Source organism: Lagopus muta, chromosome 1 (assembly GCF_023343835.1).
Source record: "Lagopus muta isolate bLagMut1 chromosome 1, bLagMut1 primary, whole genome shotgun sequence".
Lineage (NCBI taxonomy): Eukaryota > Metazoa > Chordata > Aves > Galliformes > Phasianidae > Lagopus > Lagopus muta.
The window spans coordinates 11,966,032-11,979,961 of record NC_064433.1 but is presented as its reverse complement, the minus strand read 5'-3'; the positions used below and the strand labels follow the sequence as shown (position 1 = coordinate 11,979,961).

Sequence of the window (13,930 nt, the reverse complement as noted above, 5' to 3'; positions counted from 1 at the left end):
ATGTAGCAACGATGACTGGATGAGAGAAAAATTGAGTCACTTACAAAAATGAATTTGTGACAGTAAACTACGCAGTCAGGCCATATTCATTTCAAAGACAGAACACATTACAAAGCAACACACAACCTTATGCAAAACATCCTCCCTCTTTCACAAGCAGGAATATTACTTGGGTATTAATCTTATAAATGGGATGCTAAACACAGGATGCATACGATAATCGTGAGAAGGGATGGTACTATCCATCTGTCACTACACATTAAAGGGAAAAAAATAAAAATTGGATATATGAGTAATGAAAAGGTATGCCTTGCTTCAACAGTGTCACATATTAAATATTTTAGAATCATAGCAGGATTCTCAAAGAGCTAGAATTCTTTTTTATATTCAGATTATCTCACACGTCTAAATCATACAGTCAGTTTTTGTTCATTCTTTGTAGGAGATATGTGTGAACCAGCTATCCCCAGTTTCTCTTACAGTCAGTCAAGCAGAATATGTACTTTTAGGGTACAGCTGACTTATTCGAAACATCTACACTGAAATGACATGAATTATATCCTAGAAAGGCCTATTTATCTTCTGTGACCATTAAAGGAGATGTGATGACTAGCACAGACACCATTACCTATATTATAGGTGTATACTTGGTCACACAAATGCACTGCCTTTCTCTACAGAGTTGTGAAACCACAGATAGTCATCCTACAACCGTTCTCCTGTTTCTGTTAAGCTATGACTCAGTCACACCTGAGGTAGTGAAGCTTTGTCTCATACACCACATTTTTCACTTTTTATTTTGAATCATTCAAACAAATGGACCCCTGCTTTCTATTTATTAAGACTATTTCCGAGGCTAACAAACTAGCAGTGAAACATATTCCTTATTCATTATGTACAGAAATGTTTAATGGTAAAGTTAAATTTTCATTTGTTCTGTCTCGGCCCATTAAACTTCATCACTCCGTGGTGCTTCCAATCAGTTCCTCTAGACTGAGTCATTGTTTTGCCATGAACAAACCATGCTCTGTTTCTCTTTACTGCATAGCTAAAGAAACAAACAAATGAAGAAAATCCAACCAATGTTCACTCCCATCAACAGAAGGCTGAGACTCAGGAATAAGTTACTGCATTTGGACCACATATTTTGTGTCAACTGGGCTACTATAACTACCTGCATCTCTGTGTTCAGCCTGAAAAAGGGCAAGAAAGTATAAATATACACATATATTTCGAGGATTGAGCTCAGTACATTACAACTCATCTTTCATGACGTTGTATATAAAATAACCATAGCACAGTTAATGTAGCAGAACTTGTTAAACCAACATGTCGATCAACTTATTTTGAGCATGAGTCTGTGTTCTCAGAAGAAATTCTCTTGAGAGAGGGAAATTATCCTCACAGGCCTGAGTATGTTTTGCTTCAGGTTTTTTTTTTTTTTGCTACTGTCCAGCACTCATTGCTGAAATATCTATTTTGGTGTCTATTATTACTCAGGCTTGCTCAACATACTGGATTTCACACTCCACTTCTCTCTGAAGATTGGTGTTCTGAATTGTTTTCCTCTTGAGGTGGATTAGGTTTCATTTTTCAAAACAAAATGTCATCTTTTGGTGTGCTACTAACCCTCCTAATTCCCTTCATGCTCTTTATTGCCATGTAATGCTCCCTAGTTTGTCATAATTTTCAAGGAAAAAATGCAGTTTACTCTTTTTTTTTTTTTTTTCTTTCTTCAGATTCTTAATATCTGTTAAATAAAACCAGACTGAACAGCAACTTCTATAGCACCTTTGCAATGATTAACTTTCTCTACGTCTACATACTTTCATAACACCACTGGCTTTTACTCATCAGTATTAATTAGGTTTTCTTTCAAAGAAATGTTAGATTCTGTCATCTATTAATCATTCCTTTACACATAGCTGTTAAAAATACTTTACCAAGTATGTGAATCTGCAGATATTTGTCATCTAATGTTTATTTTTTCTGCTTTGTGATAAAATATTACCAGATTCCTTGTTCTAAGGCTCTGTTGGTTTTTAAAACATTTGGCACATAAAAATACTAGAGCTTCACTTTCCAAACTCTACTAATTAGAATGAAAGTAACAGACATTTCAGTGTAGATTCCCTCCTTTTTTTTCTTTTTCTTTGGAAGCATAGAGTAACATACGTTCAGTGACATGAAAGACTTGAGAGAAATAAAGATCTTTAATTAAAGAAATTAAGTCTTACTATTAAATTAAGTGCTCATAACAAGCCAGCATAAAAATGTGTTTGGCTAATCTGTTAAAAGCTGCTACTTATCACTGATGAGGTGTTCAAATTTCTGTCATTATTGCTTTCTTATAGATAAGTATTGACTCTGCCTTTCTAATTGTGTGTATTCATGTTTACTGTGTCAGGTTAATCCCAAAAACGAAGTTGCTAGAAGCTACTTTTTAAAGGAGAGAAAAATATGCTTTGTTTGATCTTTGTTGTTCAGAAAGAAACAGAACAATTGCTATACAGTAATTTCACAAGGAAAAAAGGCACAAAACGGCTTATACAGACTAATAATCTTGCATATGGCTGAAAGACTGCTCCAATTTTGATCTACCTTAATTATGCAATATAAGAAAATACATACAAAGCTTGCAGCACTGGGTTGGGGTGATAAAAGTTTGCTGCACACGACACATAATATTGAAGGGTGAAAGGTCCTGAAATACTCTAGTTTCACCCTTATACAGAGTAGGGATTATTGACACTCAAAACACAAACATTTTGCCTAGAATACTTAATTGCAGACATACTTATTCAGTACCAATAGTGTTACCTCCCACAACATGGAAATTAATTTCCCATTTAGAACACAAGCATGTAGTGAATATATATGGATGTCTTATGGTTTAGAACCTTTTACACACATTTTTGCAATTGTACACACTTTCCAAACTTACCTCCTCTATGGATAATCAAAGAAGTTTCACTTCCAACAGGACATTCCTTAAGTATATCCACTACTTCTGCATGGCTCAGGTTCTGTACATTCTGCTGGTTGATCTCAACAATGAGGTCACCTTCACACAAACCAGGACATCCCTGAATGTCTAGAATTTGCTTCACCCTCTGTCCTGTAGGACTGTCTGCTATAGTGAAGCCAAAGCCCTGGGCCCCTTTCACAATGGTTAAGGTCATAAGTTCAGCTTGGGTGGCCCCAGAAGAAGCCATTGATACATTATCATCATGGGCAGGTGGTGGGAATGTGCTATCAAGCTGACTATCTGCTGGAATGGAGTGCAAGGAGTGTGGTGGTCGATCTGTTACGTCTGGAACAGACTGAGAAGTCCTAGAAATGTATTCCAAATAAGTTTCATAGTTATGTCTTCCATTTACCACTACCGGAGGCCTCTCCATTACTGCAAGGGGTGGCACCATGCTGTTGGCAGGATCTTCAGGATCAAAGGGCAAAGGGTATCCACGACATAGCACCAAGTTGACACTCTGACCAATAGGAACAGACTGGAAGAGTTTGACTACATCTGCGTGAGTATGTCCAAGGACACAAACTTCATTAATATAGACAATCACATCACCTAGAAAGAGAAGAAGAGAGCAACAATAAGAGAAAATTTTAGTAACTGCACGCTGCACAATTTTCTTTAATGAGATAGATCTCTATTAAAAAAATACAATAGATTAGACCAACATGTTGACTCAAACAGAGGAGACAAAAAATTAGTTTGTATACCAACAAATGTAATACAGGTAGACAACGGTAGTACTATTTCTTTTCCGTGGTAGCTCACAGCTGGAGAATTAAGCTAGATTCAGGAATATACCTTTTCTTAACATTTCTTTCCTATTTTTCTACTCCTTTCAGTGTACTCCACAGATGACTTTTTTTTAAGATACAGTGGTAGCTTATTTGGAGGGCTTGTTATTAAGAAATGTTATTGTTTGTTGAAGAATAAAAGAAGAAAGGAAATAGTATGTACTTGTGGACATGAGAATCAATGAACAGAGATGGAAGGCTCAGCTAACGTGATTGAAGAAGTACCTTTTTTATTGGACATGATATTGACAGTTTTCTATTAAATGTTGTTGCTATCAAACATCCAGAACTACTACAGTCACTTTCAATTCTAGGCAGGAACTAAACTGAGCCTTGCATATTGAAGAAAAGTTCAGTGGTATTTTTCTGTAGCTGCGATGGTTCAAGCATGATGACAGGACAAATTTGGTACGTAGGTAGAATAGCTTTTTATTAGACAGACTGCTATAGTTGAAGGAATCTAGACAAACACCAGAAAGACAGTTTAAGATTTCCAAATTTCCAACTAAATCAGCTTGTCAAATGAAAATAAAGGTGTTACTTTTATGTTCAGAATCTTGTACAGAACTAGCAGTCAGAACATTATGCATGAAAGCAGAATGCTTCAAATCAACAGGCTATTTGCTCCTCCACCAATCATATTTTTTTTAAGGAAATTTCAGAAAGAGATTTGCTTTCCTTCTTATTGTTAGAATGGATACATGTATTAATATTCATAAATAATTTTAAGGTAATGTTACAGTATGCATTAAAATAAAAAGTGATTTGTAAAAACAATATTCAGAATAGTTTGTTGACCACAGTTGGCTTGCACTTTAATGAAACAACAATACGTAGGTTTGGTTAGAGAACTCTGCAAGTTGAACTATTTTTTTTTTTTTAATCCTGTTATTACCCTACCATTAATTAGGAAGAAAAAATCATTTATACAGACAACATGATGAGGTGTCTACAAGGTATGCAGTTCAATAATTGACTTTTCAAAACATATTGCTTTATAATGATATTTCAGAACTCAGCAATAAAATGAGAATTATTTGGGGAGGAAGAGGCAGCTTGTGTAGAATTGCTTTGAGTATATTTGTGAAATTACATCTTTCAAGTGCTTAAATCAAAAGATCTAATCAAGCAAACTGAGGAAAAAAAAGCATCATCAAGATGCCAGTGCAGGAAAAGGCAAAGATTGTTTATACGTGAAAATGAAATGGTCAATTCCCACACAGTCAGGCTATCCAACAGCTGACAGTAATTAACTGCTTATGCACAAACTGTGATTTGTTGAAAGATTTCTTCAGAGAGTGTTAAGGGAAAAAATGTGAACAGAATTTGTTAAAGTACTTGTGAATAATATTCACAAATAATAGGAGCCACAAATACAGTCTTAAATGCGTCATAAATAGATTTCAAGCTATATAAGCAAAAGCAGTATGTTCATCTCACAGGTAGTGCAGAAGGAGCTCCAATACTTCAGTCTTAAGCAGCTGATGCTATAAAAACAGTTTTTGAAAGTCAATATATTAAAGAGAGAAAGAATTTGCTGTATGACATTATAGTGGCAGCAGCTGCAATTCACTGTGATTTGATCATGCCCTGCTATAGAAAGATCTTACCTGCACTCTCATCCCTGGCTTCCACATTAGCAGCGAGGCTGACATTGCTCATAATAGGATGGATACTGTTCAACTGAGACCTCTTCAATACATGCTCCTACTGCAGTAGCTTATGCCTTCATTGTACCCTTGTAACTTTCTAATCCATGCAGTCTTTATTTCCCTGAGTGCTGGCAATGCAGATATGTAGTGGGAGGAGAGCAATCTGTTCATCCTCTCTTGCAACACTTAAGCAGAGGGTGCAAAAGGATCAAAGCATTATTTGTGCAGGGCAGGGAAACCTTGTCTGCTTCACTTTATATATTTGTACAGCATTGGCTGTGTTTTAAAACTTAAAACAAGATGTTTTTCAGAAATCAGGAGATTAGATAAGCTAAGTGACATAACAGTAGCTATCCAGTGAAAAGAAATTAGCCAGTCCACAAAAAGCATGCTAAGAAAATATACAGCTGAAGTCAACCCTTCCGCCAGTCACTGAAAAGGCAGAAATGAACATTCAGAGGTTTTGGGTAAGAACTACTCAAAATAATGAAGCTATTATCCCTCACAAAGTATTATGAAGTTTTATCCCTCACAAATTCTTCAACATTTCCTCTATCAACATTTTTAAATATTCTTATGCTTTCTGAGGTTTAATGTGAACAGTGTATCTAGGGCACACTCTGAAGCCATAACTCACAGTTGATCTGTTTGAGACCCATAATGTTATATTGTCATATGGTGAACATATGGCTGAAGGTTAAAAGGGATGAGGAGAAAGGCATGAGTTACCAAGTTCAATTCATGGTGAAGCTGCAGTGGTGTTAGCCTGGGAAGAAGTTTCAGATCATGAGATATGAAGAAGGATTAAAAGGGGTTAATTTCAGAAATTGTTCAAATATATCTCTGGATTGTAGGAGTTTTTTTCCAGCCTAACTCTGTTGCCAGGCTGAGAATTTTTTATTACTGACACAGAAAGAAATACCCAGCATTTGGTAGGAAGAGAGAGATAAGTTAAGAGCATTACAGAGACGGGGCCATATTAATGCAGAGTTCAAAACCTCTCAACTTTAGGAAAATTTCCTGAAAGGTTCCTGTAGCATCTTCTTGGACAGTTACCTCCTGCTGCTTCTAATAATAATGGATGCATATGGACAAGCATAATTGCTATCCCCTTTATAATTCCTGCATGAGTATTTTAGCAAGACAGTCTGCCTCCAGAAATCACAGTTCCACAGTGAGTGGGTCCCCTCAAACTTCTGCAGAATGTTTAAATTTAGCATCATACTTTGGCTTTTAGAACTAAATGTACTAAACTGACTAGAGTTTGTTTCCACAGCCAAAGACTGGCAGAGGTTTGATGGGACATCAGGGTCCATCTGGCCCAATTCACCCCAGCATGGACACCCAGAACAGCATGCCCAGGGCCATGGCCATGTGGTTTTTCACAGAATCACAGAATCACAGAATCGCCCGGGTTGGAAGGGACCTCAAGGATCATGTAGTTCCAACCCCCCTGCCTAGCAGGGCCACCAAACATACACATTCAGATCAGGTTGCCCAGGACCCTGTCCAACCTGGCCTTAAACACGTCCAAGGACGGGGCATCCACAACCTCCCTGGGCAGCCCGTTCCAGGGCCTAACCACTCTCCTAGTAAAGAACTTCCCCCTAACATCCAACCTAAATCTTCCCTCCTTCAACTTGGATCCATTTCCCCTAGTCCTGCTATTATCAGCCCTTTTGAAGAGTTTACTCCCCTCCTGGGTGTAGGTTCCCTTCAGGTATTGATAGACTGCAATGAGGTCACCCCGCAGCCTTCTCTTCTCCAGGCTGAACAAGCCCAACTCCCTCAGCCTGTTTTTGAAGATCATCAAGGAGACCTCACAGCCTCTCAGCAGCCTGTGCCACTGCTTCATCACCCACACAACACAGAAGTGCTTCCTCATGTCTAGATGGAACTTCCTGTGTTCCCATTTGTGCCCACGGCATCCTGTCCTGGCACTCAGCAGCTATGAGAGGAGCCCGGCTCCGTCCTCTTTGCATCCTTCCCTTGGGTACTGTAGACACTGATGAGATCCCACCGTGTATTTTCTTCTCTAGATTAGACATTTCTGCACATCAGTGTCCCCCCCATGATGTCTTCTCCCACATTTCCCCAACATTTAAGAACTCTGCACATGCACTACCAATCCTATCTGACTTCAGGGATAAAAGAGACAAGGCTGCCATGCAGAATAGGCAATTGAATGGCACTCTTGATGAAGTGACAGCTTTGCTACCCAGGAGAGTGGACAAAAAATATTCTGTCCTTCATCTCAAACACCTGCACCATCACAAGAACAGATCCCACTTTCCAGTAGTCAACATCCCAATTCAGTATTGAGTGAAACAATGCTAGAGGATACTGCTGGCAACCAAATTTGTCAAAATGCCTGAAGAGTTTCCTCTGCCTTATTCAGGCTTTGCATTTGACAGACAAACTTAGGATCGTAGGTTTGAACCTAGTTCCCTGCTGTCAAATACAATGCAGTACGTTAGACCTGGTGAAATTCTATGCCTTGTTCACAGGCATATCCATCACAGTCCAGAATATTTCACTTTGACTAGCTTGTTTTGCCTTTTAAAGTTTCATGATTATTAATTATTTTTTCCTGTAATATAAATGGAATTAATTGCTGATTTCTTGCTTAAATGTTCTGTTATCTATATATCTTAAAGCAATCAATCAAACAAAAATCCAGGCGTAAACTATCATTATCACTCATTAGCCTGGTGACTAACAAAGAAATCTGTGAGCTTTGACACCCCCTTAATGACAGATTACTACTTACATTCCTGTCCTTTAAAACATTACAGAGTCAAATCAGAATATGGAGACCTGTTATTAACTCTGCAAAAATAATTCTTTTCACTCATGGAGTGCTTGATCCAAATTCAATCTGTGAGGTTTTTTTTTTGACATCTGTAAATTTCTTGCCATTACTGTTTCTTGCACATTCAGACCCCTAACTGGAGTTTTTATGGTACCTCAGTGAACTGAACCGCTTCCTGTAAGGCCCTTCTCATTGGTACTCAGACTTCTTTCTACTTCCACGTCCAAACTCAAAGAAAAGAAGGCACATTAGGTCTTTGTTGTTAACTGATGACCTCATTCACAATCTAGAAGAAACTCTGTGATTTGGTGGGGGCAGAGGCAGCCCTGCTCTCCCCACATAGCCAGCACAGTCTACAGCAATGGAGCTGAAAACAGCCCACGGTTTGGCAAGTCAGTGTAGGAGCACAGGAAGAACCAGCTCTGTGAGACTCAGGATGCTTTATTTTTTTTCTTCCTTTTCTGCATTTATATCTTTTGTAACAACTACTAACTTCTGTATTACTTATTTCTACCTGTATTTCTCAACCATACACTTCAAAGTCTGCATGTGCATATATTGCATGAACTTCAGAACCAACAAAATATAAGATGAACAATGTGATGACTTTATTGCTGAAGTTCTTCCTACACCTGCCCACCTACGTTATGTACTGCTATTGCTAGCTGCTTCTGTCACTTCCTAGCAGTGACCTTGTCTTCTGTTTTTGCACAGTACTGCAATACTGCTGGCAAAGTAGCCTATTACTAATAAATTCTGAGCTGCTGACATGTTTCCAGCACTGAGACACAAAATGTCACGGTAATTCCAATAACAGCACATGTGACCGATGGTCATGGAAGAGGTGAAGACTCCTCAGAAACGAGAAGTTTTTGTACATGCACATACATCTACCAGCAGCAGCACAAAGAAGGAAGCAGCACATAAGGGCCAGCTGGTTAAACAGTAAAGACCAAATTATATTCTGAAACTTCAAGCCTCAGCTTCACTTCCCTTTCCATAGGTGTTAATTCAGTGTGTGAATAATTTCTGTTATCAGTGGGTACAGTCAATTGTTAGAACACATGAGATTTTGAAAGGCTCTATGTAAACAGAATTTCTGTTTTCTTCTACTGTGACCTCCCGGAGAACCCTATAACATCAACTCGGCTCTAAATACTCATACTGTAGCAGCATAAGTATTATAAATGGAAGATAAAACCTGGGACTCTGCAATCAGTGGTAGCCTATTTTTTTTTTTTTTTTTAAAGTGGACCTACTTTTTGCTAATTTTAATCACATAATTATCCCTGTTTTGAAAATAAAAATTACTGAATTGTAATCACTTCTTAAAGAAGACTGCAGCATGAAGTGGCTATTGCATATTAATACCGAAGTAGTTAAAATACCTGCCAAGGAAATTCTCACTTCTTTTAAGGAGGACTATTTAACTGCTAAAACTTAGCAAGAGTGTTACCTGGGAGATATGCATTCTCATCATAGCCACAGCCACAAACTGGAAGAGGGCTATACATTTAAAACTGACCACTCTGTCGTTGGCTCTGTAACAATTTTATTTCATAGATAGTTTATGCAGCCATACTGAAATGAAGAGGGCTGCTGGGACACACTATGGTCAGCTGCTTGTAGCTCAGAAATAATTTCAGGACAACTTGCTGGTGTGTGAGCATGCTGAACAGCCCATTAAAATATATCTTTTTAGATTGGCAGAGAAGGGCTATTTCCTGGTCTTCATCTTATACAGAAAGTTTTACCCATGTGCTGACAAACAACGAAGCTGACAGGTCACTGCCTTACAAATATCTACCATTCACTCACTGGGCTCTCAGAAATGAGGTTTGCAGGAAAAATCGAAGCATAATACAAATAATTAGTTATTAAATCTGGCAAAAATGAAATAAAAATGTTTTTCTGTGCATTCAGGCCCTCAGACATGGTCAGAAAGCCCTGACTTTTCCTCTTAATGAAACCTGAGCAATAGAGGCAAACAGCTGCTTATCACATTTTCAAGTCAGCAGTTCTACAAAGGATCACTGCACAAGTGCATAACTCCGTCCCTGCCATAGGAAGGACTGACGTGTGAGTCAGAATAAACCTTACTGCCCTTGTTCAGAACTTTGCTTCCTCTTCAAGGGGGAAGATTTAACACAGACATGACTGTAACTGTGCCTGAGACCCAGATCTGTTGAGTAAGCAGGTGCCATTTTTATCAAATCAAATTTTCAGAACCTCTTTTAATTCTGCTCTGACCCAATGCACATGCCTAATTAAAAAGCTGTCTATTCAAAATTTTTGTGCTTAACCAGCATGCATCATGTAATTACACTCAGCCAGATGTGGATTAGTGGAAGAAACTATTTGCATTTCTGTTTGTACTTTGCATACAGTGGTAAAAGCTATTTAAATAGAAGCATTTAATTTTTTATTTTATTTTATTTTTGGGGGGAAAGAAATAAAACACATTCAAAAAAAAAAAAAAAATCTAAAGACCTCGATTATTTGCTGATCCAGTGTAAATATCACAGAATAAAATGAAAGTAAGTAAGTAGCAAAAGAATACTTGAATGTTGCTTGTAAAGTGCTAAAGAGCAGCAGATTCTCATCTGAGCTAAACAATTTCTCACTTCTTCAAGCATCTGAAAGCATTTTAAACAGCTACTTTCAAAAAAAAATAGTAATTGTCTTAGTTTCAGCTGGGACAAAACTGTTTTTTTGGAGTGTCTGATATGATGTTTTGATTCTGGAAGGAAAACAATGTTGATAACAGACTGATGTTTATATTTGCTGCTAAGCAGCGCTGTAGAGAGCCAAGCCATCCTCAGTGAAGGGCCCAAGGAGCTGGGAGGGAACAGAATTAGGATTCATACTGGCCAAAGGAATATTCGATACCACATGACATCAAGCAAAAGGCTCAAGGGAGGATGTTTATTTCACTCTTCCCCTGTTCAGAGGTCAGCTGGGCATCAGTTGAGAGGTGGTGAGCAATTGCTTGTGCATCACTTGTTACATACCTTCCTATACATTTACATGTATACAAATAGGCATAATTATTCTCCTTTTCCTTTTCTTTATCTTAGTAAATAGTTTTATCTCAATCCACGAGTTCTACAATTTTTTCCCTCTATTCTCTCACCCATCTCACTGGGAAGAAAGGAGGAGTGAGTGAATGACTGTATGCTTCTCAGCCACCTGCCAGGTTAAACCACAACAGTAATTATTCCAAAGATGATAAGTAATTTGGACACAAGACCACATTAAAAAAAAATAAGTCAAATTTCCAAGGCAGCCTTTTATTTACAAATTATATAAGCCTATTGTATCTAGGTTTTGCTTGCAAGAACCAGTTTCTCATCTTGAAACTCCTGGTGTGAATGAACTGAATTACAAAACACTAGTGGATCTGAAGAGCAAGATAAAAAATGCATGCCACGTTCGCATAGTTATTTGGGAACACTTTGAAAGGTGTCACCGTGCAGAGGCTCATGCAAAAATCAAGTCCTTTTTTTCTTTAGAAAAAGAAGGTCAGAATTTTCAACACATTTTCTTTTGTACACACAACATTTTATTTCCATACTCAGAGCATCACATTTATCTAGGTAATGGCTCCCAGGAGGGGGGAAGTAGGCCCATGAGCCTCCCAACAGCCTAAAGGCATTGGCTATGGTAGAGCATGATGTAAATACTGAGCAGTGCCTCTCCCTGCTGGGAAGCAGGCAGTGCCTCCTATTCCTGGTGAAGGGCATTTTCTGCACATGTACAAATGTCTTTATATGCTGAAATATATATGAAGCTGAGTGCTTTTAGGAACAGGCAATGAGGTTTGATTTTGATCTTCGATTGTGACTTTCAATACTGTTTGCTCAATACTCCATTTTTCTTGATCCACTCACAGTGCTTATCCAGATGCCTAACTTCAGCTGCTAGTGCAGACCTTCTGATTTTGCTATCAGGTTTAAAGCTAAGATTAAAAGGTGTGATGGCTTTTTGTGCCATCACTCAGGTCTCTGTTCTGCTGACCACAGCACCTGCTGGCATTCAGCACTTGTGGAAATCAGGTGCTTGTTTCAGAGTCAAATTGTGGCTGTGAAACCAATAGGAACCAAGACTGAAAGTGCTGCCTTAATGTGTTTTTTAGCAAGGTCAATCATTATAATGTGTCCAAGTACTTCCCATAAGAAATGTTTACAATGACTGTTGTCCCGGGCACTGCTATTAACACCACTAAATCACTTTCAAAATTTATGCTGAAGAACTTGTGTCTGGCTAAACATCTTGTGCCACTCATAATGAACTGTCTGATCATTCATTGCCACCTCCTTGGCATTAGAGCATCTACTGTGTTGCCAAACTAGAAATTTAGAGTATCTATGTGTGTATGTATGTGTGTGAATATACATAAAAGGAAATCCTCAAATCTTGCTGCATCTTGGAGGCACAAGGTTGGCACCCTGAAACCACCACAGACAAACGCTTCAAAAAAAGTCTGGATTACTGCAGGTTAATGTTTTTATACAACTTCAAGGACAGGAAGTATTATATTTATATTAAAAAGAATTTACATTTTTCAAATCAGTAAAATAATTCCCAGTGAAATATATGTATTTTAACTACTAGCCTACTACCTGTGAGTACCTCATTATATTTAATATGGAGTTATCTATGATTACCAATTCATTAACAAATATCTTCCTCAAATGTAAGTCTAGTATGAGAGTCCCTTCTTACTCAAGAGTTTTACAAACTCTTTTCAATCTTTAATTATGTTTATCTCATGTATTATCTCTATTTTCTTTCTTTTTTTTTTTTTTTAATAGTAAAATCATGAACAGAATTACTTCTACTACAGAGAACTTTTAACATCATTTCTATACCAGGAAGGCTACACAATAGTTTCTTAGGAATGTATAAACATATTATTTTAAAATTGTGTATTAAAGAGCAATAGAGGAATTCCTTTTTTTCAGGCTTTACAGTAATTTTTCCAGGCTAATAGCATAGAAGAGAAGTCATAGAAGCATAGAAGAGAAACACATGCAGGAATGCAGCATGTTACAGACAGGAGATAATTATGGAGAAGCAATGGACGAGAGTATACACAATATGATACAAGGATGGAAAGACCAGGAAGATCTGGAGATACAAATGTCAGCAGCAGAATGCTAGAGAAAGGTGAAAGGAAACAGACTTGCGCTTGGTGTTCTGCTCTTCCCTGTCTCTAAAAATGATTTCCTAACTACCTTACTGACTGTGTTTGTGCCCTGAATATGCTGGTGAATCTTTCTCACAGAAGGAATGTTTTAAAAATTGATAGTAATTTGTATCAAAGCTACATTTGTTCTTTCTGCTTCTTATAACAGTTCAAGTATGAAATTGTTAGTTTTTAAGGTTTGCACGTGCACACTGCTCACACAGATGCCCTGTCAGAAAGCAATTTCCAGACAAAATTCACAGTAAGGTGACAGCTGCAATTTTTAGTCATTTTTAGATGTACAGTGAAAAGTTATTGATTCTGATAGGTATTATAGTCCCAAGAAACTCACCCAAGGTTAAAATAAAATATCCAAACAACCCTAGGTACAACAATGAAAGACTCCTTGTCTATTTTAATTCTTCCTGCATTTAGTATAATCAAGAAATTGCAGGTTCA

At 37.7% G+C, this 13,930-nt stretch overlaps 1 protein-coding gene across 8 annotated transcripts in view; it reads right to left on the bottom strand.

Moving 5' to 3' along the window:
- The window catches only part of MAGI2 (membrane associated guanylate kinase, WW and PDZ domain containing 2), a 719,944-nt gene that overhangs the window by 117,591 nt on the left and 588,423 nt on the right, over positions 1–13,930 (bottom strand). For all 8 annotated transcript variants that reach the window (XM_048953502.1, XM_048953442.1, XM_048953458.1 and 5 more), the window contains one exon: positions 2,945–3,580. In XM_048953502.1, coding sequence (XP_048809459.1) covers positions 2,945–3,580 — 636 coding nt within the window. The remainder of the gene's footprint in view (positions 1–2,944; positions 3,581–13,930) is intronic.